At 39.6% G+C, this 27,926-nt stretch overlaps 1 protein-coding gene across 6 annotated transcripts in view; it reads right to left on the reverse strand.

The window, feature by feature from the left end:
• Window positions 1-11,571: 11,571 nt before the first annotated feature.
• Window positions 11,572-27,926, reverse strand: part of IGSF11 (immunoglobulin superfamily member 11) — a 253,913-nt gene continuing 237,558 nt past the window's right edge. For 5 of the 6 annotated variants that reach the window (XM_058661927.1, XM_058661926.1, XM_058661924.1 and 2 more), the window contains 6 exons: window positions 26,986-27,149; window positions 25,507-25,714; window positions 23,260-23,415; window positions 14,011-14,133; window positions 13,077-13,224; window positions 11,572-12,067 (listed from right to left, as the gene is read on the reverse strand). In XM_058661927.1, coding sequence (XP_058517910.1) covers window positions 11,623-12,067; window positions 13,077-13,224; window positions 14,011-14,133; window positions 23,260-23,415; window positions 25,507-25,714; window positions 26,986-27,024 — 1,119 coding nt within the window. In that variant the 5' untranslated portion in view covers window positions 27,025-27,149 and the 3' untranslated portion in view covers window positions 11,572-11,622. The remainder of the gene's footprint in view (window positions 12,068-13,076; window positions 13,225-14,010; window positions 14,134-23,259; window positions 23,416-25,506; window positions 25,715-26,985; window positions 27,150-27,926) is intronic. The other variant, XM_058661925.1, reaches the window with a different exon arrangement.

Genomic DNA, 27,926 nt, shown 5'->3' on the forward strand with positions numbered 1-27,926 from the left:
CACTGTGCCATTGTCCATACCTACAATGTTAGGATACACTTAAATAACAGAATGATGGACTTAGGACAGTTTATGAAGGATTATATTATTGTGATGGTATAGGGGGAATCAGTTTGGGAGGGGGAGGGTTTTTAGGGAATTTGGAAGGGAAATCATAAGGCCTATGGAACTGTATCATAATTACTTTTAAAACACTGAAAACAGATCCACCGTATGATCCTGTTATCCCACTTCCAACTATACACCAGATATGAAATCAGCCTATCAGAGACACCTGCACTTCCACATGAATGGTGGCACTCTTCCCTGTCGCAGGTGTACATCAAAAAAGGAACATATAAGAAAGATGGGGTAGATATTTACAATGGAATATTCTGCCATAAAAACAGAATGAAACTAACATTTGCAGCAAAATGGAGGGAAGTGAGGCCTTTACATTAAATGTTATGTAAAGCTAAATGAAAGTATGCCACTATGAAAAAGTTTTTAAAAATGAAGGAAGGAAGAGAGTAGGGAGGAAGAGGATGGATGAGGAATGTGGGCGGGGGTGGTGGTAGTTTAAAAGTATCACCATGCTCCTCAATCTGTACTGTGAAAATTTTCACTTTATATAGTTTTAAATAAAAAAACTTTATATAAAGTTTTAAAGTTTTACATAAGTTTTTAAAGAGATAAAGACAAATTCAGTGTTTTCTCTCATATGTGCAAGTTTTAAAAAGTTGATCTGAACTTACCATAGAGATACTAGAGGAGAGAAGAAGGAAAGAAGGTGATTGGATAATGGGTATTAAAACACAGGTAGATAGGGTGGTAGGTGAAACCACATACAAAGACTTCACGGAACAGTGCAGTGACTGTGGTTCACAGTAACGTGTTATGTACCTATGAAACTGCAAGAGAGTACGAGGTAAGCTTCAAATATAAAGAAAAAGAAATTCTGTTTTAATTGATCAACTTAGGCTTTATAGATGTGTTAAAATATTGCACTGCCCCCCATAAAATTGCGTATTATGTTAATTAAAATGTATAGGTTTTAAAAACAAATTCTAAAAATACCAAGGAACTTAAAACTGGATCAAAGACATGAAGAGAAATAAGCTATACAGATTATATATAAGCACATAAAAATATCTTATGATTATTAAGTACAAATTCAAAACATAGTGAAACATCTCCATATACCTCTCAAAACGGATAAAATATAATAAAAACACTGACAACAGTCAATACTATTGAGGATGCAGAAAAACTTAATCAACCTTTGCTGGAAGAAATACAAAATGCACAGTCACTTTTTTTTCTTTTTAAAAAATATATTGTTTCCTTCATATATCTGATGTAAAAGGGGATTTTAAGGGAGAAATCCCACCCAGTCTCCCACCCATCCCAGGTCCTGGATGTGGGCCATGCTCCGAGAGTCTTGCTCAAGTAGTCCCGATAGTTCATCAGTTATGAATTGCTGCCAATCTTGCCGCTCCAAGCACGATGAGGTCGTTGAAGAATCCAGTGATTGACACAATCCATCCCAGAGTCTCCATTTGCCCAGTTTTTCACTGCCAACATATGGCTGAGGTGGTTGATAGACTACTTCTGTCCTCTGTCTTTTCATGGCCAGGGTTCCGAATCCAGCAGTTCGACTGGGGAGATCCCCAAAGAGACTTTGTCTGAGGTGTTCCCAGACCAGATTCTTGTATGTACTAGCAAGCACAGGGCCAGGCACAGTTCATCACCCCAATCAGCTGGTGGTTATAATTACTGGGTTGGTTCTGTTTCCATCCCTGTCTTCCACTGGGACCAATGGGTGCTGCAGTCCCACCTGATTCTGCCCAGCGCATACTCGGCCCTCAAACAAACCAGTGTGGGCTGCAGGCTAGTCAGAGCGACCCGTATAAACCCCCACCAGGCCCGCCCCCTACCCTGGTTTGCCAGTATGTGCAGCAGATCGGTCCAGTATGTCCCACATCCCATTCGGTTCTCATACATGTCAGTGGGTATTAAAGCTTTGTTCCATCTAACCAGCTCAACTATCCAGCCGTCACGGATGTTGTTGGCTGCCTCTGTCTAGCCACCCCAGCCCCTGTCCTAGTTTTTGTGCCCTCCCATGGGGGTGGTAACCCAAGAGGGATGAGTCCACTATTGCCCTGTTTCCTATGTTTTCTTTAATACTTTGATGATTTTTGGGTGTAGATTTAAAACCTTGAATGATTAAGAGCTGATTTTTGTATAATGTGATATATATGGGTTTTGCTTTTTAATTCTGCAAGCTGCTATCCAGTTGTGCCAGCAGCATTTGTTGAATAGACCAGGATTTTTTCCTGTATTGTTTTCAGTTTTATTGCCAAAGATTAGTTGGCTATACATGTCTGGACTCCCTTCTGGTGTTCCATTCTGTTCCATTGATTTTCTTGGTTTCTGTACCAGTACCAGACTATTTTATGACCACTGCTCTGTAGTATGTCTTGAGGTCTGGAATTGTGATTCCTCCAGACTGATTTTGATTCTACAGGATAGCTTTGGCTACTCGTGGTCTCTTTTGTTTGCAGATGAACTTTTGTATCTTCTTTTCTATTTCTGAGAAGAATTTTGTTGGAATTTATATTGGGACTGCATCGAATCTGTATATTACTTTTGTTAATATGGACATTTTGATGATATTGATCCTTCCAATCCAGGGACATGGTATGTTTTCCCATTTTTCAATATCTTCTTCTATTTTCTTTTTAGATGTCTTACAGTTTTCATCATAGAGGACTTCCACATATTTAGTTAGCTTAATTCCTAGGTACTTAAGATTCCTCTCTTCTATTTTAAAGGGGACTGTAGTTACAATTTCTTTCTCAGCCATGGAATTATTTGTATACATTAGTGCCATCAATTTGTATTCATTAATTTTGTATTGTGCTACCTGGCCAAAATTTCTTATGAGTTCCAGTAGTCTCTTGACTGAGTTTTTCGGTTCTCCTATGTAGAGAATCATGTCATCTGCAAATAGTGATAATTTCAGTTCCTCATTTCCAATTTGGATTTCTTTAATTCATTTTTCTTGCCTAATAGCTCTGGCAAGGACTTCCAATACCATATCGAAGAGTAGTGGTGACAGTGGACATTCCTGTCTAGTTTCAAATTTTATTAGAAAGGCTTCCAATCTTTCCCCATTTAGTATGATGCTGGCATTGGGTTTTTCATCAGTTACTTTGACTGTGTTATAGAATGCCCCTTCTACGCCTACCTTGCTTAGGGTTTTCAGCAGAAAGTGGTGTTGGATTTTATCAAATGCCTTTTCTGCATCTATTGAGAGGATCATATGGTTTTTATTTTTCAATTTGTTGATGTGATGTATCACATTTATTGGTTTGCGGGTGTTGAACCATCTCTGCATGCCTGGGATGAATCCCACCTGGTCCAGGTGAACAATCTGCCTAATGTACTGTTGCATTCTGTAGGGCAGTGTTTTGTTGAGGACCTTTGCATCTATGTTCATCAAGGATATTGGTCTATAGTTCTTTTTCTGTTGTTTCTCTATCTGATTTTGGTATTAAGGTGATATTGGGTTCATAGAAAGAGTTTGGTAGAATCGGCTCCCTTTCTATTGTTTGGAAAAGCTTGTGGAGGATTGGGGCAAGTACCTCTTAAAACATTTGGTAGAATTCAGCAGTGACGCCATCTGGTCCAGCACTTTTCTTGGTTGGGAGGGCTTTAATTAACATTTCAATCTCAGTGCATGTAATAGGTCTATTTAGATTCTTGCTTCTTGATTCAATTTTGGAGGATTATATTTGTCTAAAAATCTATACATCTCTTCATATAATTGCTTGTTGCTTCAGCCAGCAGAGCCAGTAATGTGGACAGGGAGAGGGTCTGGGGATGAAGCACCAACAGGAGACCAGTGATGGTAGAAGTAGGTGAAGTCTTGCTTTATTGCTCCTTCACCTCTCCTTATTCACTCTTCCCCTTCGTCCCCCACTGCACATTCTCATTTAGCAGGATATTGGAGATGAGTCCAATTAGTCTAGGTGTTTTTAGCCACAAGCCCAGTTCCTGTTCCTGCCTAGGCTAATGAGCACTAATCAACTCCTTAGCCCACAACAGGTCTCCCTTTTTTGTTTTAAAGCAGACTTGAATGTGCCTGTCTTAGGTTGTGGACTCTCAGGTCATCAGCATTACCCATCATCGGGAATCTCAGTAGCATGACAGAGGCCCTGCCTTAGGCTGGTCAGTGCCCGGTCCATCTTACCCATCACTGGCTGCCATTCAACGCATTGCCTGCTGCAGCTGCACAAACCATACTTGGGGAGGCTGGTAACCCTGTTCCATGGCTAGGAGCATCTTTAGCTTGGTAGCAATGAGCAGACAGCAGTTCCTGGGCTTGGGAAACATTTTGCACTTGCACAGGTATTGCATACATAAAGACATGTTGATGGGGAACAAGAGGTCCTGACCATATCACACAATATCTGCTCCTCCTCTGCCAACAAATCAACCTGCTGTTACAACATAAGCATGCCCACCCACACGTGTTCATCTATACAGTTCTGTTGTTCCACAGCTCAGGCAGTCAGTTCTGCAAGCTTGTTCATGGTCTCAGTGGTTGCTTTAGGGTGTCCTAGGGCCACCACTGCTGTGGTGGTGGCTTCCAACATCAGGGCAATGCTGGCTACAATGGTCGATGTTATGCCATAGTCTGTTTTACATCTTATCAGGCCAACAGAGGCCTCTCCGTTAGCCCTGACAGGCACAGGCAGGATTCCAGGCAGCTGCATGACAACAGCAGTATCACCATTGCCATTCCAACATGCTGTTAGGGTGCAGCTGACCTCAGTGCAATTCACTTCAAAGACGTTTTCTGTATGTAAGAGAGAAAAACAGGGGGATAACACAGGGAGACACGGGCTTAAAATTCAAGGAGCTAAGGTTCACTCACGTGAGCGAGTCCTCAAGTTCAGAGGAGTGATAGAACTAATAAATTCCATAGGAATAATTGCATCCCTGAAGAAGGGAAAAGGGGGGAGGGCATGGCAGTGCATGTCCATAATAACAGGGGAATGATAAGATAAAGTGTGGGCAGAAATTGAGCTATTTATAAAGGGAGGATCAGACTCCCAACAGCTGGGGTCACGCACTAGGCAGTCTGGAAGTCTGATTTAAGGAGAAACTGGCAGGAAACATCAGGACCTCAGTGCTCATAGCAAGAAGACAAAAAGAGGGGTGCTTAACAATGACCCAATATACTTGTTTGTCCTTTCGACCTTCCAACTCAAATGCCATCACCATGGCCAGTACCCAAGCTTTCACAAGACTCAGCAGCAGGAGTTTGCTGGACAAGCCTCTCAGGAATCCACCGTGAACCATTTCTGTTTGCTGGGAAAACACAAACTGATCATCGCCCCCATATGAGGATGGGATCTGGGCCTTGCCACTGACCAGTCAAGGGATCCTTCCACATCACGTAACCCTTCTGCCTCTGAGACAGAGTCCAATGACAATCTGTAGCAGACCATCCTTCAGCATCCAATGTTAGAAATTTTAAGTTAAATAATACAAGGTTCAAATGATCTTGGGGAGTGCTGTACTCCCACTTTTTTCTTTTAATAAGGTAATCCTTATTAGTATGGTTGGTGCGTTCCACAATACCTTGTCCTTGAGGATTATAAGGAATGCCTGTAATTGGTTGTATATGGTGGGAGGCAGCAAAATCACAAAACTTTCTGCTGGTATAGCAGGGGACATTATCAGTTTTAATAACTTTGGGAGTTCCCAATATGGAAAAACATGCATACCAATGGGCTAGAGCATGCCTGACTTGTTCCCCTGTCTGAGGAGTAACCAGAATAAATCCAGAGCAAGTATCGATAGTAATATGCACATACTTTTTTGTCCCAAACTCTGGGATGTGTGTCACGTCCATTTGTCAATAATCTTAATATAATTCAATCAACCTGATTAACTGTCTCCACAAAATGGGAAATTAATCCGTTGGCATTCTTGAGGCCTCATAAGAATACCAAGGGAAGCCCTAGAATTTGAAACTTGAATTCTTGGATGCCTTTCCAAAGATGGCTAAAAACATCTGAAACAAGATTTTTTGGTGTTAAAGTTAGCATAACACATTATAGATTAGACTCAGTTATTGACATGAAATCACTCAAATACGTTTAAAACAAATACAAAACCTTTACCAATTTAAAGCAGTGAGATATCTGATAACCAGCTGAAAAGACCAGATTCACGTTAACATATAAAAATGCTTTGTATATAATGAATACCACATTAACTTATACATTAAAATAATTTAATAGTGAATTAGAGTTTAATTCTATAAGTTATTTGTAATAAAATTTCACATTTTTGAAAATATCACAAATGAAACCTTAAGAGTTACAAGAGACAAAAATTCTTTGTGCAGTTTCTCCAGACTTTGTCTGCCTGGGGTTCCTTTTGCTTTTTACCCTGGTTTGGGGTCCTTGTGACTCCCTGCCCCTTCTTATGGATAATTTTTCAAGAAAGGGTTGCACCACTGCTTAAGAGGATGGCAAAGCATTTTTTATCAAGTGCCAGAGGTAAAAGGTGGCTACAAGGAGAGCAAACCATGGGGATAGCCGCAGACAGTTTCAACAAACTTCTGCAAGATCTTAAGCTTAGCGTCAGTGCCTTGTGACCGGAGCAGATGTTTGATTCCCTTAATCATCTGCACTTTACCAAGTTCTTGCCCCATGATAAATTTTACTTGTGCCCCTGCAAAATTTTTAAACTTGCCTCCGTATTTCTGAGGTTCCTCAGATTATCCCTTGTGACCCAGGATGGGGAGAAGGTCTTGGGATGAAATCATTAATGCCCCTCCATAGTTCCAGGGGTCCTTCAGCTTGTCCTCTGTGCCCTAGAAAAGGGTGAGGGTCTGGGGATGAAATCACTTACGCCCCTGGAAAATTTTAAAATTCTAAACTTACCTTTATAGGTCCAGGGGTCCCTCAGCTTGTCCCTCATGCCATGCCCCACGTTGGGCGTCATTTGCTCCAGCCAGCAGAACCAGTAATGAAGCACCAACAGGAGACCAGTGATGGTAGAAGTCTGCGGAGTCTTGCTTTATTGCTCCTTCACCTCTCCTTATACACTCTCCCCCCCTCCCCCCGCAATCCTCATTTAGCAGGGTATTGGATACAGGTAAGTCCAATTAGTCTAGGTGTTTTTAGCCACAAGCCCAGTTCCTGTTCCTGCCTAGGCTAACAAGCACTAATCAACTCCTTAGCCCACAACAGCTTGTAATAGTTCCTAATAATTCTCTGTATATCTTACGCATCTGTTGTTATATTTCCTTTCTCATTTCTGATGCTGTTGGTGCATATCTTTTCCTTACTTTTTTGATTAGTTGGGCTAGTGGGGAATCTATTTTGTTGATTTTCTCAAATATTCAGTTCTTTGATTCATTGATCTTATGCATAGTGCTCTGGGTCTCCATTCGGTTTATTTCCTCCCTTATTCTGATAGGAAATACTCTCCAAGAAATAGGAACAGGGAAAATTTTCTTAGAAAAGATGCCAAAAGTGCAGGCAGGCAATCACAAAATAAACTAATGGGACTACATCAAACTAAAAAGCTTCTGTACAGCAAATGAAATGATTAACAGACTGAAGAAGCAGCCAGCAGAATGGGAGAAAAATTTTGCATACTACACAAGTGATGGGGACAAAATTCCAAGCTTTACAAGGAGCTTCAGAAACCCAGGGGGAAAAAAAGCCTGTGAAAAAAATGGCCAAAGGAAATGAACAGACATTTTTCACAAGAACTGATTCAAATGGCTAACAGACATATGAAAAGATGCTCAGGTTCCCTAGTCATGGAGAGACAAATGAAAACCATATTGAGGTACCAACTAACTCAAGTCAGATTGGCCTACATTCAGAACTGTGGTACATCTACTTTATGGAATATCATTCAGCCATTAAAAAGAATGAAACTATACCATTTGCAACTAGATGGTCCCAACTAGAGACCATTATGCTCAGTGAAAGAAGTCAGTCCCCAAAAGACAAATACTATATGTTCTCTTGAATATAAGCAAACCATCCTGCAAATTGGAATGTATATTGATGGATTTATACAGACTAGCATATCCAAATTTGAAGACACAATGCAACATGCATCCCTACTTCCAAATCAAAGATGGACTCCCAGTGACAGTGTTGGTCATATCCAGACAATGGGATGGTAGACTGACATCCTCTGTATCAGCAATGTTGGGTCACACTTAAGTAGCAGGCTGATGGAAGTATAATTCCTTATGAAAGATGTACTGCTGTGGCAATATGGGGAAAATCAGTCATGGGATGGTAATTTGGGGGTGGGGAATCCCAGACTATATAGAATTGTACCATGAATTTCAAAATTTAAAATAAAAATTTAAAAATACCTATAAAGAAATGCTCAAAGTAACTTTATTCATCATAACCCCAAGCTTGAAATAATCTAAATATCATTCTTTTTAATGAGTAAATAGTTAAAAAAATGGTGTGGTACATCCATACCATGGAATACCACTCAACATTGAAAATGAATTCTGGACATACGTGACAACTATCATGTGTCTCAAGGAAATTATCTAAGTGAAAAGAAGGCAATCCTAAAAGGCCACATAGTGTTTTCCATTTCTATCACAGTCTCAAAGTGACAAAATCAGAGATGGAGAACAGACTAGTGGATTATCAGGGGTTAGGGACCTAAGAAGGAGGGAAGATGCTGTGATGATGAAATTATTGCACAAAGAACCCTTTATCTTGCATGTCATGGAAGACATGTGAATCTTTGTGATAAAATTATACCAATAAAAGTGTGTGTGCAAGTAAACATAGGTACAAATGTTGACATACGAATGATGTTGGAGTATTGTATCCACCTCTGTGTTATTATACAACCTTTATATGAAATGTTACCATTCAGAGTAATCAGGAAAAACTTTTTTGGGGTCTTTCTTAAAACTACAAAAGTGTAATTATATAAAAATAAAAAGTTAAATAAAAGAGGTGTAAGCAATTAGCCTAGTGATTGATCCACCACACCACATATTGAAGATCTGGGATTCCCTTCCTGGCTTCATTGTGCACTGCAGCACTTCGCCAAAGGGGGATTTCAGACACAGCAGTGCTGAGCGGCTGGGTTCCTGCCACCCACACGGGAGACTTGGATTGCATTTTCAGTTCTTGGCTCCATGACAAACCCATACCCTGTCATTGTAGACTTTTTGGGGGTAAGTTGGCAGATGGGAATTTGCTCTCATTGCTTCTTAAATAACAGCAACAACAAAAAAAGTTCCAACAAAGGAGATGATCTACCTATAACATGAAATGCAACCACACTCAGAATATAGCAATCATAGTTCAGAAATCACCAGAGATTTTTCTACCCAACACTTGCCTAGACACTGTGGTAGGTGATGAAGACCCGACGGCAAAAAATGCAGGTGTGGCACCTGTCTTCATAAACTTTCAGATTAGGAAATATAAAATTAGCTTGATGTACGTGCAGAGTCATTCTCTCTTCAGGCATATGGGTGAGAACTAGAATCAACTAAAATTTCAAACAATAGGATAAAGGCTAATTGCTTTTAGAATACTACATATGCTAATTAAAATAACTAGATCATTTAACACAATGAAAACCTGCATGTAACTTAGAGAAAACACCAAACAGAAAATCATATATTAATTAGCATTGTAATTAAGGAAAACTTATTTTATATGAATAAACGTTTATTGATTTTAGATGATTAGAAAGAATAAAGAACTGTGAGACAAATACTTTCTAAACAGAATCTGATAGTACCATCTTTCTGTCATAATATTTTCATTCCTCTTTATAAAAGTATAGACATTCATTTATTTAAATTTTTACAAAGTCAAGAATCATCCAACAGGAAAAATAAGTAATGCTAAAGTAATTTCAGCTTTTTATCCATGTGAAAATGTCTGAAATGGTGTCAGGTGCCGAGGATGGTTCTCTTGGAGAAGTTGTGTGTGCGGCAGTTGGTTTCCACTCATTTGAACAACTGAAAGAATGTCAGGAGACCACTTCCTGTGAGAACTATCTTTGTGAGAACAAGGGCAGGCGGCATGGTGGGCAGAGGGAGTGAGGGAATACATCCAGTGAAGACAAGATGCTCTTTTGAATCACAGGGTATCAGAAATCACTTAGGAAGAGAATCTGACAAGAAATTATTTGTGTGTTGCACAAAGTGTGATTAAGGCCAGACAGCTACTAATATTAGTATATCCAAATCTGCAGGGCACAAAACAGAGTGGGGAGTCAGTAAATTAATTCAGTGAACTGCAAAGCCAGCAAGGCTAGGTAACAAATCATTTGGCCAAAACTGCAACCCTGAGCTGTCACAGATATAGGGCAGATCCTCCCTCTGGGAGTACAGCTGAAGGCATTCCTCTTGTTTCAATCTTATCTCTTTTTATAAGAGGAATTATTCTGAAAACAATAACAAAACAAAGGAAGTTCTGCCCTCCCTTCAACAGTCTAGTAACTTCTCCTTGTCAAACAAGGAGACAGTTATCTACTTCAGTACAGGTTCAAAAGGCACCAGGTGCTACCCTCATTAGGAGTAGCCTAGCATGAGAGTGAGGAATCCCTCAGCTGCCTTGCCCTGAGGACCCACCGAGCAATGCCAGAGTCCCTGGGACCGATCTCCCTGTGGCAGTGCTGTGCACCTAACCTAGCACCTTTATAACTGACAGCCTCCCAGCTTGCTAAATATAGTCACAGAGGAAGGTGTTGAGCAACAGCCTTTTCGTTTCCCAGCCCAAGGTCTATCAAGTATTTTCATTAAAAAAAGAAAAAAAAAACTGAACCAATAGTCTTGTTTAAAAATTAAAAAAAAAAAAAGTTTTTCCAGGAGACATTGAACAGTAATTGCCATGGACCTGTAACAGATCATAGAAAAACAGACAGGTAACAATCTGTCCATATAACAATATTTCAAATATGAAATTCATGGTTCAGGAAGAGACAGATAAATAAATAAATATGAAGGGTCATTTCAGAGAAGTTTCCTTTGCTTTCTCCCATTCCTACTCAACTCTGCTTGTGTGAAGTTTTGATTCTTTCATAAAAGAGCCAAACCCTGTCGGGACCAATATTAGCCATTTCTGTCAGTAAGCCCTCTACACAAAGAGAGAACAGGGAGAGGCATAACATATGATAGGGCTGCTCATTATCTCTCTAAAGACACCTATCTTTTCAAATAATCTCATTATTTAAATTCCATCTGGCACTTTAGTCTGTTCAGAGATATTAAGTTAGGCATGAATTACAAAACAAGTCCATCTGGGCTGCAGTTGGAGTTTTAAGCACTTTTCTTACATCTTTTTCCTTGACTTGGCACATCTTTGAGATGTAGCTTACTGAACAGAATCATAACATATCTGTGGTGGGGAAACAAGTTTTTGTGATGGTGCATTCCAATCCATTTGATACATCATTGCAGCCAGGTAATACCATCTTCTTCTTTGTGCTTTTTACCAATATAATGATGAGGAGAGCTGCCCTCCCAGCATTTGCCAGTCCCAGTCTCTCCTCTGCACAGGAAACTCCATTTATTCTTGTTTAATACAAGTATCCCTTCATGTCCTATACCAGGGATCCAGCTCGACTCTGAGCAGGCACCATGACAGGTACTGCACCAATTCGCTCCAGGGTAGCTTGGCTGATGGTGTAGGAGTGTGTGTGTGGAGACCGTGGCTTCCTGTTGATTGAGCCATTGTTCTTGGACATGACCTGCGGGGATGACCCTCTGTTGGCTGTCACTACCAAAGTCTTAGGTTGACCTGGAACCAGATGGTTCCCATTTGTATAGATGGATGGGATATTGGCATTGCCTGAGTGGAGGGAGAAAGACTGGCGCAAGTCAGGGAAGTGGTTGAAAGACTCCGCATTCCTATGAACTTTGGGGTTGTTGCCCCAGTAGCGACTGTTGTAGGTGTTAGAAGAGGTCAATGTGTTGTTCTCTGAGGATGACATCTCAGTATGAAATGCTTTGGCAGAAGATGAACATTTAGGTGGAAGATCATCTTCTCTGGAAGAAACCAAAAAAGTTATCATTAGAATTCTTTAGATTTACCTGAGATCTATCCTAGCCTTCTACCAGAACTCTTTCCTTTTTTCATGCTAAGATAATAGGAGAGTATCACATTTGCTACTATGGAAGCAAACACAAATGCCACCAGATGGTCTCTGCTTAGGCATCCATTCTCATTGAGACAATGGTCAAGAAAATCTTCCTTCTGCATCTCAGTCTCACAGGGCAGAAAAGAGAACGCATTTCAACGGGGCCATCAATCAATGGAGCATTTGCAAGTCTTAAAGATCAAACTTGATCTTTCACATCAAGGAACTGAACACAACTGTGTGCCAGTGATGTCTGGGGCAGTGTTGAATTCAGTGAACAGGTGGGAAAAAATGGAAGGCACGTGTTCTAGAAAGAGTACAAAGGCAGTGAGGCATGAGAGAACACAAAACAGACTGGAATGCCAAGTGAGCAGAGCAGGGTGAGAGAAGACCAGGCAAGCAGGTGTAGTCAGTTCCTACAGGCCATGCGACTCATACAAAGGAGACTGAAGTCATGAAAGCATTTCAACAAGGACATGACCTGATGAAATCTGAGGCTGGTCCAGAACCCCTGGATCTCTGTAGCATTTCATGACCCATGCTCTTTACAAGCCATTTTGATGTTGCTTCCTGAATGTGTTCATGTTCTTTGTGTACAGGGACTGGTATGCTCTCAAGATGCTCCTTTCTGTTATAAATGTCCATGTTAAACACATGTTTTAAACTAACTTTATCCCCATGGACCCTGGAGACATATGAAGGAATAAGGGAACTCTTCATTTGTCTCTTCCTGGTTGTCTCATCTGTTGTTACCTTTCATGACCCAGTGAATAAAGTTAGGCAAGACTGAAGAAAAGCATGTAGGAGATGACACGATGGTGTGCTCACTTCAATTGTCTTGACCATCACAGTTCTAAGATTAGCAAAGAAATATTAACTTCATAAACGAAGAGCAATATTGGCTATGCAGGACAAACCTTATTTCATTAGGAATTTCTTCTTCCTCCTCTTTGTTTTTTCTTCTCCAGTAAAAGAATGCCCCTAAAATTAGTGCAATGCAAAAAATGATAATAACTGCACCAGTACCAATGGCTCCAGCTATTAGTCCAATGCTCCTGGGTTGGGCTGCAAAATATATTTAAGGTATTTTTTAAAGAAAAGAAACACACAGACAGAAATGGAGTGAAATAGCATATAACAGCACAATCTACAAGCACACAGCTTACTGAAGAATCTGCTCAAAATAGTTTATGTGTTGCTCAAAGTGCTGCATGCAGTTAAAACTTAATTAACTTTCTATATCTCCAATGGCTAGGACTTACATATGTAAGCTCTCAACATCTCTAGAATGAACAAATCATTAAGCAGTTCACAACTTTAAGAGTGCAACAAGTAGAAGAAAATAGAGGACAGATACTATGTTTCTACTCTGGCCGATCTGCCACAAATCAGCCCTGGCAATCACAAATCAACCGTGGGCTACCTCATTAACTCATTACCTCAACACTCCCTTTGCAAGTACAGTTCAAATATCCCAGAAATGACCAACCTGCCTGGCCATAGCTCAGCTGCTCAACAACTGAGCAGACATGAGGGCGTGTTAAAAATACAAGAAAATATTTCATTGGTCCTAAATTAGTATAAAGGTTTGGCATCTATAGTACTATGACACAAGAACTGGTCTGAGTCTCATGATTCTGAGAAGGAAGATACCTTTCCACAGTGATTATCATATTCTGGAGGCTAAAAAGCACATTAAGACGTTTATGAGATAGTTTAACAAAAATTAAAACCAAAAGATTTTTAATCAGTTTTTCAGAAAACTTCAAATAAGCAGGATTTTTCACTTCCAGGTTTAATATATATCTTAGTTTCAGCCCTAGAGTGGAAGTCATAATTTCACCTACTTACGTGAAATAACCTGGAGATCCAAAAGACAGGTGCTGGTTCCGATGGCATTAGAAGCTACGCACTGGTACAAACCTGAAGACACAGCACTTATGTTCCGGATGGTCACTGTCCCCTGAACCTGGTCTGTCACAAAGACAACAATCAAAGGAGGAGTTTGTGTAAAGAATACCAAAGAATACAAGACTACAGACAGCCATTACTGTGTTTTGTTTGTCTTATTTTTGAGGGAGAAATGTGGTGTTCTTGAACATTAAGGACTAAAATCACCATATTACTTGGAATATCTGGAACCATGACAGATTCTTCTAAACAATGACAATCTGAAAAAAATTACTCTGTGGGGCCGCACTGGGATGCAGCTGGTAAAGCCAGTGTCTGCAGTGCCAGCGTCCTAGACAGGCAAAGGTCTGAGTTCCAGCTGTTCCACTTCCCGCCCAGCTCTCTACTAATGTGTCCAGGAGAACAGGGGGAGATGGCCCAAGTACTGGGAGATCTGGAAGAAGCTCCCATTTCCTCACTTGGGACTGACTCAGCTCTGGCCATTGTGGCCATTCTGGGTAGTGAGCCAGCAGATAGGAGATCTCTCTCTCTCTCTGTTTCTCTCTCTATCACTCCTGCCTTGCTCTGTAACTGCCTTTAAGATAAATAAATACATTCTTAATTTAGTCTGCACATTCCACATTAAAGCCTAAATGTTTATAATTTTCCATGAGGAATGGTAGCTAATGCTTATTCTACAGAATTTGATATAAATTTTTAATTCTGAAAAAATGCAGTGACCTTTACACTTAATGGAGTCAATAAAACATTATGCTTTACATTATAGTTTGTGAGTCCCTTCCAGCAACAATTACAATTGTTTGTGTAGTTCTTTCTTTCCAAAAAGCGGGTAACAACACAAGAATGGGACTAACTTCAGGAGATGCCAATAAAGGAAACAAAGAGGAAGCAGGCCAAAGTGGGGAGTCTTGGGACTTTGGTGCAGGACTAAGAGCCGTGAAGCCAGGAGGGAAGAAAATAAGACGGCATAGGAAGAGCCTCACAGAGCAGTTTCACTGAAGTTCCCACCAGGAAAGTGGGGAGCCCTTGAGCTGGAGTCAACTACCGAGGGAGTCCCAGACTTTGCAGCAACAGGCCTGACTGGGCTCAATCACTGCCTCAGGACTGCCTGGGAGCGGCTTGGCTTTGGTGCGAAAAAGCAGCTGATCCAAAGGAGACATAGCCAAGGCTGTCACCATTAGTAAGTCCTTCCATTAGTAAGTCCAAACACAACATATCCAAGGCTTTGAAGAAGGATTTCAATAGTTCACATTTTACTAATTCAGCAACATTAGTATAGTTCATTCATTTCTATACAATGTAAATGACCTGCACTAACAAAAATCACTGTTAATAGTTATTACTTATTTGCCCAAGAACTGGATAAGCTATTGTATGTAGTCTCTCAATTCACAACTCCCCTAACAAGTATTTTTACTATGAATACCACTGAATAACTGAGGACACTGAAGCTTTATATTGATAATATCGCGTACCTGGATGTGTGAAATTAGAGCAGGATGGAGGACTGTCTTCCCTCTGAACTCTAAGCTTCACTACTTCCCTCAGCCAGGAAGGATAACACATCCAAGTCATCTCAACCATTCAAAGCAGCTGCAAATTTAGAAGCAGAAAAACTTCCTAATGGCATAAGCGGAGAACCTTCAGTAAAATCTAGTATAAAGCCCAAATATGCCTGTGGCAACACTTGGAGCTACATGTACCCAAGGTTGACATTTTTTATATGAAAGTAAAATTTAGTTAAGTGGTTTCTCCTGGCAACTTTTCACTCAAACAGGGCCCTGGGTGGAGAGTGGTGTCAGGAAAAATACACCTGATCACAGCGGGACAGTCTGTATCGGTTCATTCCTTGGATACATTAATATTTCGTGAGCGCTTCCTTTGTGCTAGGTATCTTTTGAGGATGATAACACAAGACAAACGCGGTCCCTTACACTAATGACAGAAGGAGGCAAGCAATTATAATAAATGAGGTAAGCACTAGCCAGGAAAATGCAAAGGAGGGGCATGGACTGAGACCCTGGGAAATCAAATGGGCCATGGGGTGGGGGAGGAGAACAAATAGCTGGCCCAAGTATCTTAGAAAAATCACCGAAAGATTCAAGCATCAAGAATTCCCAAGGTTACTGCTCTGCCTTCAAACATCACATCACTGTGTTAATTGCATACTTGAATCAATCTGAATCAGTTTCAACAAGCTGGACAGGAAAAGGAGCGATTTAATTTTTTTGTTGTTGATAGTTCTTGTTTTGCTCTGTAATGGAAGCACTTAAAGGGTTAAATCACAGTCTACGTAGAATTTACTTATTCTGAGTACAGTGTTTGAAATTGTGGATACTTGGGTTGTATTGCACACACAAAACTCAATATACCCAGTGATTACTTGATTTGTATTTGTGTATTATTTGCTTTTCTTAAAAAAATAAAAAGTCAGAAGGCTTTCAAAATGTGTTCAATTGGGGCAGCTCAGTGAATTTACCTAGCTGCTCGGGCTAGTCTGAGAGTAACTGTTTTCTCCTGGCCCACGATCTATCAGATCTCCCAGGCCCTCATTAGTTATCCCTGCCATGTGCTCCGCTAGCATCCTTCACACTCTATGGCTGACACTTATTCACACTGACTGTAATTGCTTCCCTACTTGTCTCATTAAGAGAAGGCAACGCATTTGTCTTGTCACCAGTATACCACCAACCTCAGAAATTACTCAGCACACAGGAATGTGCTCAACAAATAAAGGTGACCAATTCATAAATAAAGGAACCACCTTCTCTTCTGTGTTAACTATGTATCACATAAACTGCATGAAGACCCTTAAATATTACACATGTAATTTTATAACAAGCTTGAGTTCTAAATTCCTATTTAACTTTTCTTAAAAGATTCCTTTATATTTGAGAGGCAGAATGGCAGAAAGAGAAAGAGAGGAGATGGAGATTGACAGACAAAAGAGAACTTTCGTTTGCCGGTTCACTTCCTAAATAGGCAGAACAACATCCAGGGATGGGCCAGGCCAGGCCAGGCCCAAGCTAGGAGCCTGGAACTCCATCTGAGTCTCCCACAGTGGTGGCAAGAGTCTAAGTACTTGTGTCATCTCACTGCTTTCCCAGGCACATTAGGAGAGAGCCAGATCAGAAGCAAAGAAGCCAATACCTGAACCGGCACTCATAGGATGTGAGTGCTGTAAGCAACTACTTAACCTGCTGCACACAAACACTGGCCCTAAAAATGAGAAATCTCAGAAGCACTGTAACTTGCTCAAGATCACGCAGCACATGAGAAGTAGCAATCCAAAAAGTTAGGTCTGTCCAAGTCCAACACTTGTAATGGCCAAACACACACTTAATTTCCCATATTGCATTTTAAAAACACAGCATCTTATAGGGTACATTTGTAAAATATGTCCTAACTATGTAATGTTCCACTGCTGTTAGTATTATAAACTAAACCATCTGCCTAACTACCTACTCAACACATGCCCAAGTTTTATCACGCAAGAAAACCATAATCTCTGGGCAATCAATCCACAATCTAAACACCTTGTTGCTGTTATTTCTCTGACTTACTCCCCACAATCTCTGAAATTCTAGGAATTTGATCAGCTCACAAAAACCTGGCAGTTTTGTTGACATGCCCCTGCAGATAATTTGAAATCTTAAACAGCTGCTCTACATAGCATTCTGGCATGTAAAATGGAGATAAACAGTTAAGGATGATTGCATTAGAAAGGCTTTTGAAATAAATAAATAAAGGTGAAGTCACCGTGCTTCCCTTTGAATCTACAGACGCAGACACCATGAGCTGCTGCTATCAGAATGTACTAACAAATGAGGACGACATACCATGGCAGAGCTCACTCAGAATGCAATCAGGGAACAAGACAGATGCATTGATAGGAGAGGATTAACCAGGGACAAAACAGAGCTTGTTTACATGAACAAGGCAAAGCAGAGATGGGAGCAACTTTTCAGCAAATACCAGGCTGTCTGCAGTCACAAAGCATGCTAACAGGGCTCATTCCTCAATCTGTCAGTTCTCTTGGCCTGCTCTGGCACAGGAGCAATTTGCTGAAATGAAGTTAGTGAATAAATGTTCTTTTGATCTTCTTTCTTTTAAAGAATGAGGGAAGCTCTGTTGTGTGGAACCACAAAAATTGGAGAGCTCAGAGGACTTCAAACCCCAGTCAGTTTCAGCTCACAGCAAGCCCTGTATGCCACACAACCTATGCACCTGCCCTGGCATGCCCTTGTTAGAAACAAATCCAACTGCCTGTTCCACTTTTTCCTTTTTCATTAGTTCCGGAATCCCTTGAACTTCCCAGTGAATGGTGCATCCACTAATAGTATGTGCTGTACGGTCAAACAGCCCGGTTTGCTGTTTTATGTCCTTGCGACTAGTTTTATGTGGCCTTGTGCGTGCTATTCATTCTTAATCTGTGTTTAGTTTCCTTGCCTGTAATCTGCAGCTACCAAGTGCCTGCACATTCATTGTGGGTCACTGTGAAGACTAAATAACATAGTGCATGCAAATGAACTCAGTACAGTGCTGGTAATGCCTGCATGTAGGAATTCCTTTCTGGCATTTCTTGAGAAATTTACATAGTTTTCTGAATAATGAGAAATACTAAGTCAAGAAATTTGTAAAATGTCTACAGCCTATATTTCCAATAGATATTAATCTTCAGGTTTTACAGACAACATATAAAATCCATAAATCATAAATTATTATGCACTTTCATCTGATTTCTATACTTTATGTAACAATGAAAGGCTACAATAAACAGTGAATCATTTCTAAGTTTTAGAATTATTTTGTTAAAAAGACAATGGTGGGCCCGGCGGCGTGGCCTAGTGGCTAAAGTCCTCGCCTTGAACGCCCCGGGATCCCACATGGGCGCCGGTTCTAATCCCGGCAGCTCCACTTCCCATCCAGCTCCCTGCTTGTGGCCTGGGAAAGCAGTCGAGGACGGCCCATAGCTTTGGGACCCTGCACCCGCGTGGGAGACCTGGAAGAGGTTCCAGGTTCCTGGCATCAGATGGGCGCGTACCGGCCCCTTGCGGCTCTCTTGGGGAGTGAAACATCGGATGGAAGATCTTCCTGTCTGTCTCTCCTCCTCTCTGTATATCCGGCTTTCCAATAATAATAAAAAATCTTAAAAAAAAATAATAAAAAGACAATGGTAAATGCATGGTTTGTTATTATTTGGACCAACATACTATGACAAAATTGTATATTTTAATAATACACAAAATGATCTCAACATGAAATAGGCATTTGATGACTTAAAATTGAAAGCAAATTTTAACAAAAAATACCTATTGAAAAATTTTTGAAATGTTTGAAAACTTATCAAAGATAACTCACTATAACAATATTTATATCTATGTTATAAATATGTGTATCAAGGTTAAAGAGAAATTTAAAACATCATATAGCATTAAGTATACTATCCAAAGTCTTTTCAATCAAATTTTTGAGGTGTAGAAAGTTCTATTTCGGGCCAGTATGGTAGCCTAGTGGCTAAAGTCCTCACCTTGCATGCACCAAGAGCTCATATGGTCACTGGTTCTTATCTAAGTGGCCCCACTTCCCATCCAGCTCCCTGCTTGTGGCCTGGGGAAAGCAGTTGAGAATGGCCCAAAGCCTGAGGACCCTGCACCCTTGTGGGAGACCCAGAAGAGGTTCCAGGCTCCTGGCTTTGAATTGGTACAGTTCCAGTCATTGCAGCTACCTGGGGAATCAATCAACGGATGGAAGGCCTTCCTCTCTGTCTCTCCTCTCTCTTAATATGTCTGACTTCCCAATAAAAATAATTTTTAAAAAAACAATAAATTTTAATACATGTTTCCTATGCAACAGATCAATATATCCTAGCACCGGCAACTAAACACAGGAGCTCCTACTGTTGTTTACCTTGCTCGTGTCACTCCAAACACCAGCTTTTTTGTTGTTTGTGCAACTGACATGCACATTATTGCTAGGAGACTTTCAGCTGCCCAGCCTTCATATTCACAAGGCCCATTCTTTCATCATCTTTGAATATTTGCTAGGATATCATCCTTTCAACCAACATATTTAAAATTGCAGCTCCTTATCCTTCAACTCATCTATTTGGTCCTGGATACATTTTTCCCTTCTGGAACTTATCACACAGTTCTAACACACTATACATTTTACTAATTCACAATACTCAAACTCCACCCACTAGAATTTAATTTCTAAAAGTGGAACAATAGCCTTCTCACTTAGCAAGGTATCTGCAGGTACTAGAAGAGTGGGAAGCACATACTAAGTGTTCAACAAATATTTGTGGAATAGATTATTAACAGAAATTACATAACGATACAAAAGTACCACAAAAACTTGGTGGAAACACAGAAAAAGGTAAGATTATATGTGCAAAAAATTTTGAAATCCTTGTATTCTTTTTGTAATATGCATTTTTAATGAAGTATCTTTGTAGAAACGCTGTGTTTAAGAAGACAGATTTGGGTCCGGCATAGTAGCCTAGCAGCTAAAGTCCTTGGCTCACATGCACTGGGATCCCATATGGGCACCAGTTCTACTCCTGGCAGCCCCGCTTCCCATCCAGCTCCGTGACTGTGGCCTGGGAAAGCAGTGGAGAACAGCCCAAAGCCTTGGGATCCTGCACCAGCGTGGAAGACCTGAAGAGCCTCCTGGCTCCTGGCAGCAGGTTCCTGGCTTTGGATTGGCTCAGCTCTAGCCATTGTGGTTGCTTGGGGAGTGAATCATCAGACAGAAGATCTTCCTCTCTGTCTCTCCTCCTTTCTGTATATCTGACTTTCTAATAAAAATAAAGTAATTCTTTAAAAAAAAAAAGGATCGATTTTAAAACCTTAAAAATAGAGAGGGGAGGCACACATAAGCAGTTATGAGAAATCAACAAAGCATTAAAAATTCATAAATCTATGATAAATTAAAGTGCATGTTTAGTAAGTGCTCATACATGTTCAGTGCCATTACAAAAATTTCACTTGTGTTTTTATTTCATTCTTAGCCAATCAAGAGGTAGAAGCTATGATTGCCTCTATTTTTAGGAACAAGAAAAGCAAATATCAGGCCACACAAAGAAATTTCTGGATCCAGGACTCAGCATCATATCTCTGACTCCAGAACCTATACTTAAAACACTCACAGGCTTTCATATTGAGAAAACAAGCAATTTTATCTCACTATGCATGGACTTGGTGCAAAGAGACAGTTTCCAGAAAAGTACGGATGTTACAGAAAATCTAAACAGACCTCTACTGTTAGAGAAACTGAATCAGTAGTAAAGAATCTACCAACAAAACAGACCAAAGCACAGCTCTCACACACACATTCTATGAAATCATCAAAGACTAAGAAATGAAAAGCTCAGAAACACATTTTACAAGATTGCTTAGTAATCCAACATTAAAATTGAGCCAGGAAAACAGATGATAGGAAAAAAACACTTTTCATCACTGATGTATAAATTCTATTAAATTACTAGCTAATTAATATATCCATGTATAGCTATACCTTTATGTGTGTAGTTGAGCATTTAATAGCTACTCTCAACTTGAAGTTATTATTACTTATAGTCAATATACTATATACTAGGCTTACATATTCATCCTGCATATAAAAGCTTCATCTAAGTCATTCAGAAAATACTATTTTGCTTTGATTTCTGTTTTATTACTACAGGTATTAGAGGTGAATTTAAATCAGACTCACTGTACTTTTACAATAGATACAATAACCCAAAGATAACCTGATAATCAATTCAGACTTTGGGCATCTTTTTTTATTCTTGGTACTTAAGAAAGAAGCAAAGAATATTCAAGTTGCAAAGAAGGTATGAAGAAATTTGATATATGCTTATACAGAAACAATTGTGGATGGCTCTTAACTTACAGGTTGTTATTCAAATGTTCAGGTATTCATTTGTAGTTGTAAATGCCATAAATGTTTCCACAGAAACTTTCCAGCCATGTTGTCACAATCGACAGAATTTTCGTGGATAAATAATATCCTATTGTATATATACACTACATTTTCTTTAACCTTTTTTTCAGTGATGGACACTGGCATTGGTTCCATACTTTGGTTAATGTGAATAGTGTTATGAAATTAATATGGAAATTTAACGCTCTTTGATATGCTGACTCAATTTCTTGTATATAAACAAAAAGTGAAATCTAACTCTTTACATTTAAGATTTGTAGGAGCAGGCACAGAGGTTAAAGCCTCCACCTGAGGCACTGGTATCCCATATAGACAGTGGTCTGTGTCCCAGGTGCTTCACTTCTCATCCAGATCCCTACTATAATCACTAGGAAAAGCAGCACAAGATGGCCCAAGTCTTTGGGACCATGCACCCACATGAAAGTCCTGGTTCCTGGCTTCATCCTGGCCCAATCCCAGCCACTGAAACCCTCTGTGGAGTCAACCAGCGCATGGAAGATCTTTCAGTATCTGTCTCTCCCCATCTTTGTAAATTTGACTTTCAAATAAATAAATCAAGCTTTAAAAAGAAATCTGTAAATTTGCCAAGAACAATGCATGATACCTTTTCTGTACTGGATATGACACAACATTCAAGAAGTCTGAATTTTATTTTCTTGTCACATAAGATTTTTATATATAATTCTATAATTATCTTTCATTTTATTTTATAAAATATCTTCAATTTTAAAGGATATTTCCTTTAAGATAAGATTTAGAAGCTGAGTTTATATAGAAAGTCATCCGTAGCACCCAAATCTCCATCTTTTGTAGCTGGCATGATCCACTTCTGGATCTTCTGTGAGCAGAGCCCTTTTCCTGTGTACTTTCCTATTTTCTCCTCTAGTTAAACTTGAGACTATGCAAATGTTTTTCACACTAAAATAGGCAGTTTTATTTCAGTTGGGAAGTAGGAAGCATTTAGCTCGTCACTCTAATGGAACAGAATGTTCATATATCATTACCCCTAGGTCAGATGTATTTCATAAAGGCAACATACAGAAAACAAATAAAATGGCATAGTTCCTTTAAACTTGAACACACAAAGTGATCTAGAAAGCTTTGTCAGCAATTACAAATATGGAGTGCTATTTCTCAATCTATAGAAATTACTTTGTGAATCTCAGAATTGCAATTTTCTGGGATAATAGGCAGACAATTAACAAACAAACATGACAAACCAAGCAGTATTGTACATACCCTGAGTGGCTGTTGGAGGTAGTTTGAGGGTATTGTCTAGCTTCTCCCAAAGGTAAGTTGGCCGAGGAATGCCTTCCTCTGAGTTACACAGCAGGACGACATCACTCCCAATATCCTGGGATCCTTGGATCTGGCAGTGGGGGGCAGAAGGAGGAACTGTAACAGGAAAAGTAAGTAACAAAGAACATATTTACTGTGAGTTACTGGATGGTGATGGAGACATCAACCGTAGATGGCACTGTGTTTAGAATATATGTCATTAAACCAATCCAGGGCGGAAGGCAGAAGACAGTGATACATAGGGCTTGGGCACAGCTGCAGACTAGCAAGGACAACTAACAGGGACAACTAGCAACGACAACTAACATGTGTCAAGAGTGGTTTCCTGATCGGATTATTGTATTCCCAGGGTGTCTCATGTTCTTAGTTTTGCTCTACTCCCTTTAAGAATTTCTAAAAGTTCAATGTATTACATGTTGCCTTTAGAAACAGTGCTAATGAGGTCACATGCAAAAATTTCAAGGAATAACATTCATCTTCCTGGCTGTTCTTTGGCTAACACCACCTTAGCAGTATCCTTTTTATTCTTCCAAAACAAAAGTCAAGATCCAAAACACAAACAGGATCCATTTTGTGCCGACGTCTGCTCTATGGTAGGGAAAGTGATAACACTGTATGAATGGGGGGGCGAGGAGGGAGTTGATTGTAATGGAGTGGATATTTCACAATCATTAAGACAGATAAGAACATAAAAACCACAGAAGGAAAGGTTCTCAAAAGTACACAAAAGAAAGAAGCTGATAATTCATAGAATAGTGAACATTGCATAGAAAAAGCAAAAAGCAAAAAAAAAGTTGGGGAACCTAACTGCTATGATGGGGTGAGATCATCCCCTTGATTTACTACCTTTGACTTGACAGCCAGAAAGTAATTTTTTTTGAGTTAGAATTAAATTCCTAACACAAAGTGAAGGCTTTTGAAATTTACCTCTAAAATTTTTTTATAACCTAGTGGGTCAGTTACCTTACCCATGCAAGCATAAGAATAAAATTTCAGTCTATTAATACAAACTCAGAGTATTCAAATTTTAATTACTCAAGCCTTCATGTTTTCATTTAGCTTTCTGACTCTCCTTGTTCCTTCAACACTTTTACAATGATTTTCTGCTCCTCAATAAGGAAATCCCACTCGATCCTGTCATGGACACACTTAGCACACATGGAGCCACCCTAGGACCTGCTGACATGTCTTTTCATCTTGAACAACCTCAACAGAATTTTAAGTCTCACAGCACAAATCTCTCAGTTGGCCTGGGCATGTGCCGCATGCAGATTTGGGTGTCTTCCCAACCTTCTTAGTATAAAGGTAGATGATTCTATTCCAGGAGTCTGGGACAATCTGATATGGTTGGAGACTGTATTATAGGAAAGCTTAACACTGCACCATACTCACCACTCTTCCATCAGCTCAAGAAGATATCCCTAAGAGGTCTGATCTCCTGCAACCGTCCAGATGGTGAACAATTGTTCAGGGTAGATTTTGTTTAAAATTTACACAATTTTCAATATTCTGCAATGAGTAAGATTTTAACAACAGAAATCCCTAAACTTATCCTTATATTTTTGTCCTCTAAAACTATGACCAAAAATGGCACAGAGGATTATACCATATTCTCAGCCAAAAGATGCCAAAGTCTGTATCTTCAAGTGGAACACAAGAGGGGCAGAGCTTGACGGGGGATGTGGAGGCAGAGAGGCTGAAGACCACCACCAGCAGCGTTCTCTGAGTACTTCCTCCATTTTCTCACATGAAGTGAGCTTAGCCACCTCTCCCACAAGTAGTGTTTGATATGGAAGATGGCAGAACTGAGAAATAAAACAGGCTGAGAATTGATCATTTACAGAAACCAGCAAGAACTGTGATGATCTTAGTAATATGCTACGTAAGACATGAAGTGACGGTATTGTTCTTTCATGTGCTGAAACTTACGCTTCATATTTGCAGTAAGTGATTCTCTCTTTAGTTTGCTCTAGCTAAATTCTGTTCTGCAAAAGTTTAAAAAAAACTGGAAGGCTACTTTTATGCCATTTTCCTACAGTTTCAGAAAATACCATTTAACAAGTAATTTTTAACACTCCTCTGACACAAAGAAAGAAGAAACAAAAGCAAAATGAGTTTACAAGAAAGACACAGGTAAGTATGTTTTAGAGTGGAGGCCCAGGTACCTGGACTTTGTCTGTCACTCACCTAACACCGTGAGACCAGTGACCCCAATGTTCCTGCCTCCTCTGTCTGGAAGGTTGTTGACCAAACACTGGTAGGTGCCAGTATCTGACAGCTGAGTGTTATTAATGAAGATAGAGACATTAGTGGCTGGCATGGTGCCTGTGAATCCCACCCTACCGTGGAACCGAGGGGTACCATCAAACATCTGTCCACCCTGATACAGAATGACCTGCAAAATTTCAAAAAGCATAGTAAATAAACTGCCATCGGAATGCCTCTTCAACTTAGAACGACTATGTGATAGACTGTATCAGATGATACTGAAAAATTGCTGTGAGATTTCATTGCTATTTTGAACTTTTGCTAAAGCAGCTATCCACAGATACCACAGTTTTCAATTCTTGCATTTATAATTAAAACAGCATTTCTTCTTTACCTTACATACCATAATATAGACCATAATATAAATGTATTTAATGCCATCAATATTTTTACCACTTTAAAAAATTTCAATATATTTTAAGAATATCAGCCATTTCCATTCTCATGCTTATTTACTATATTATAAATTGATGTAGACGATATTGGTGACCTTAAGTCAATTTTTACTGTTAGTTAACTTTAGGTAACTCCCCACAGTAGAGAACTCAGAAAGGTACAGAAAAGAGTCACACAATTTTCAACTAAGGAGTGATTCTAGTCAACATGTACTTGTAAATGTTTGGAGAACTAAAGTTCTTTCTCTACTTCTTTCACTCCAATATTGACTCCTAAAATGACAATGTTGAACAAAATGATCTTGAAGGCCCAGTGCAACCAAAAAGCCTCATGCTTTGTAAAACCAAAATCAAACTTCTACTAGAAGTCATTTCAAAAAATGTAATTCACTATATGTTTTTAGCTAATGACAAGATTACTGAAGCAGAAAACCTTCACAAGATAAATAGGGTATCTTTATAAATAAAAGTATCCATTATTATAATTCACCAATTTTCTTAGCATTATTTTCTGCAATGGGTACTAAAAGTCATGAGTCTCTTCTCCATAATTGAGACAGATTATTGGAGAGTAGCATTTGTTTTCATGGACATTCTTGTGTGTGCACACTCAAATTTATATAGGATTGGCTAGTGTAACTATTTTTTAATACTGAGAAATGAAGAACTACTATCTATTAATTACTTTCTTACTATTATCACTATCTTTAAAAGCACACTATCATGATAGTGTCCGTTCCATACTTCGCTTTTCTTGTAACCAATGTTTTTGACAATAAAATTTTTAGAAAGATTCCTTTAACTTTTGCTGTATTTTTTTTTTAAGATCATAGCTTCTTATGTTGGTTACTTAAGAGCAGGTAAGGATTGGACATAAAGCCACACAGGCTCACTAAAAATGACACCTTGTTCTAGAAATCAGATGTCTATGCAGCATGCTTCTTTATATGTCTCTTGCTAAAAAAGATTAGTATTCCAGAGGTAGCAAAGAATAAAAATATACCTGTTCGGGCTGGTTAGCATTGGAGAGAGGAATGACCATCCAAATGACATTAAGATTAAGGAGAGCTGCATTGGTGGTAAAAGTGCAGGGCAGGACTGCAGTCTGACCCCGAGCCACCTGGATACTCCCAGGGCTCTCAGACACTTCCAGAGAGATTGCAACACCTACAACAGAAGGAACAGGGAGGTTACATGCTCCACTTTCCTGGCAATCCAAAGCCCCTCAGAAAGGTTTGTGTGATGTGGATGGTCACTTTACTACGGATAATGTAAACAGTTGACATGACAGTCTTACTAAACAACTGCTCATGAGTCAACTAAGTCAAAACCACAAAAATTGCTTATTCCTGTAGCTTTAGGAAGCGACATCCAAAACATACTACAAGCTACTTTCTGTACTTGGTATTTGGCTAATTCAACTGATAGGGTATGAGCAAAACTTGAATTGATGATAAAAGGGGAGCAACAAAGAAAATTATTAAAAGCACCACTACACAATGCAGTATTAAGTGACTGCAACAATCTGACAAAACAATATGCTTCAGCCATGTGCTGAAAACTATATGTACATCATCTGTACGATGAATATCCGAATGCTTATGTTCCAGTCTGAGCTCCTATACTTCTGATCCGGATTCCTGATAAAGTGCACCACGGGAGGCAGCAGGTGATAGCTCAAGTACTTGTGTATTTGGTGCCCATATGGGAGTCTCCAGGATGAAGTCCAGGCTCCTGGCTTCAGCCTATCCCGTCTATGGCTACGGTGGGTACCTGGAGAATGAATCAGTGCCGATGAATCAAAGATCTTCCTCTTCTTTTTCTCTATTTCTCTCTTTCTCTCTTTCTTCATATATATACATATATATGCAGTGTGTATCTCTAATCCCAAATAAAAGAAAGTCTCCCAATGAAACTGTTAAATGTTTTACCTATACCTACAAT

Source organism: Ochotona princeps, chromosome 3 (assembly GCF_030435755.1).
Source record: "Ochotona princeps isolate mOchPri1 chromosome 3, mOchPri1.hap1, whole genome shotgun sequence".
Lineage (NCBI taxonomy): Eukaryota > Metazoa > Chordata > Mammalia > Lagomorpha > Ochotonidae > Ochotona > Ochotona princeps.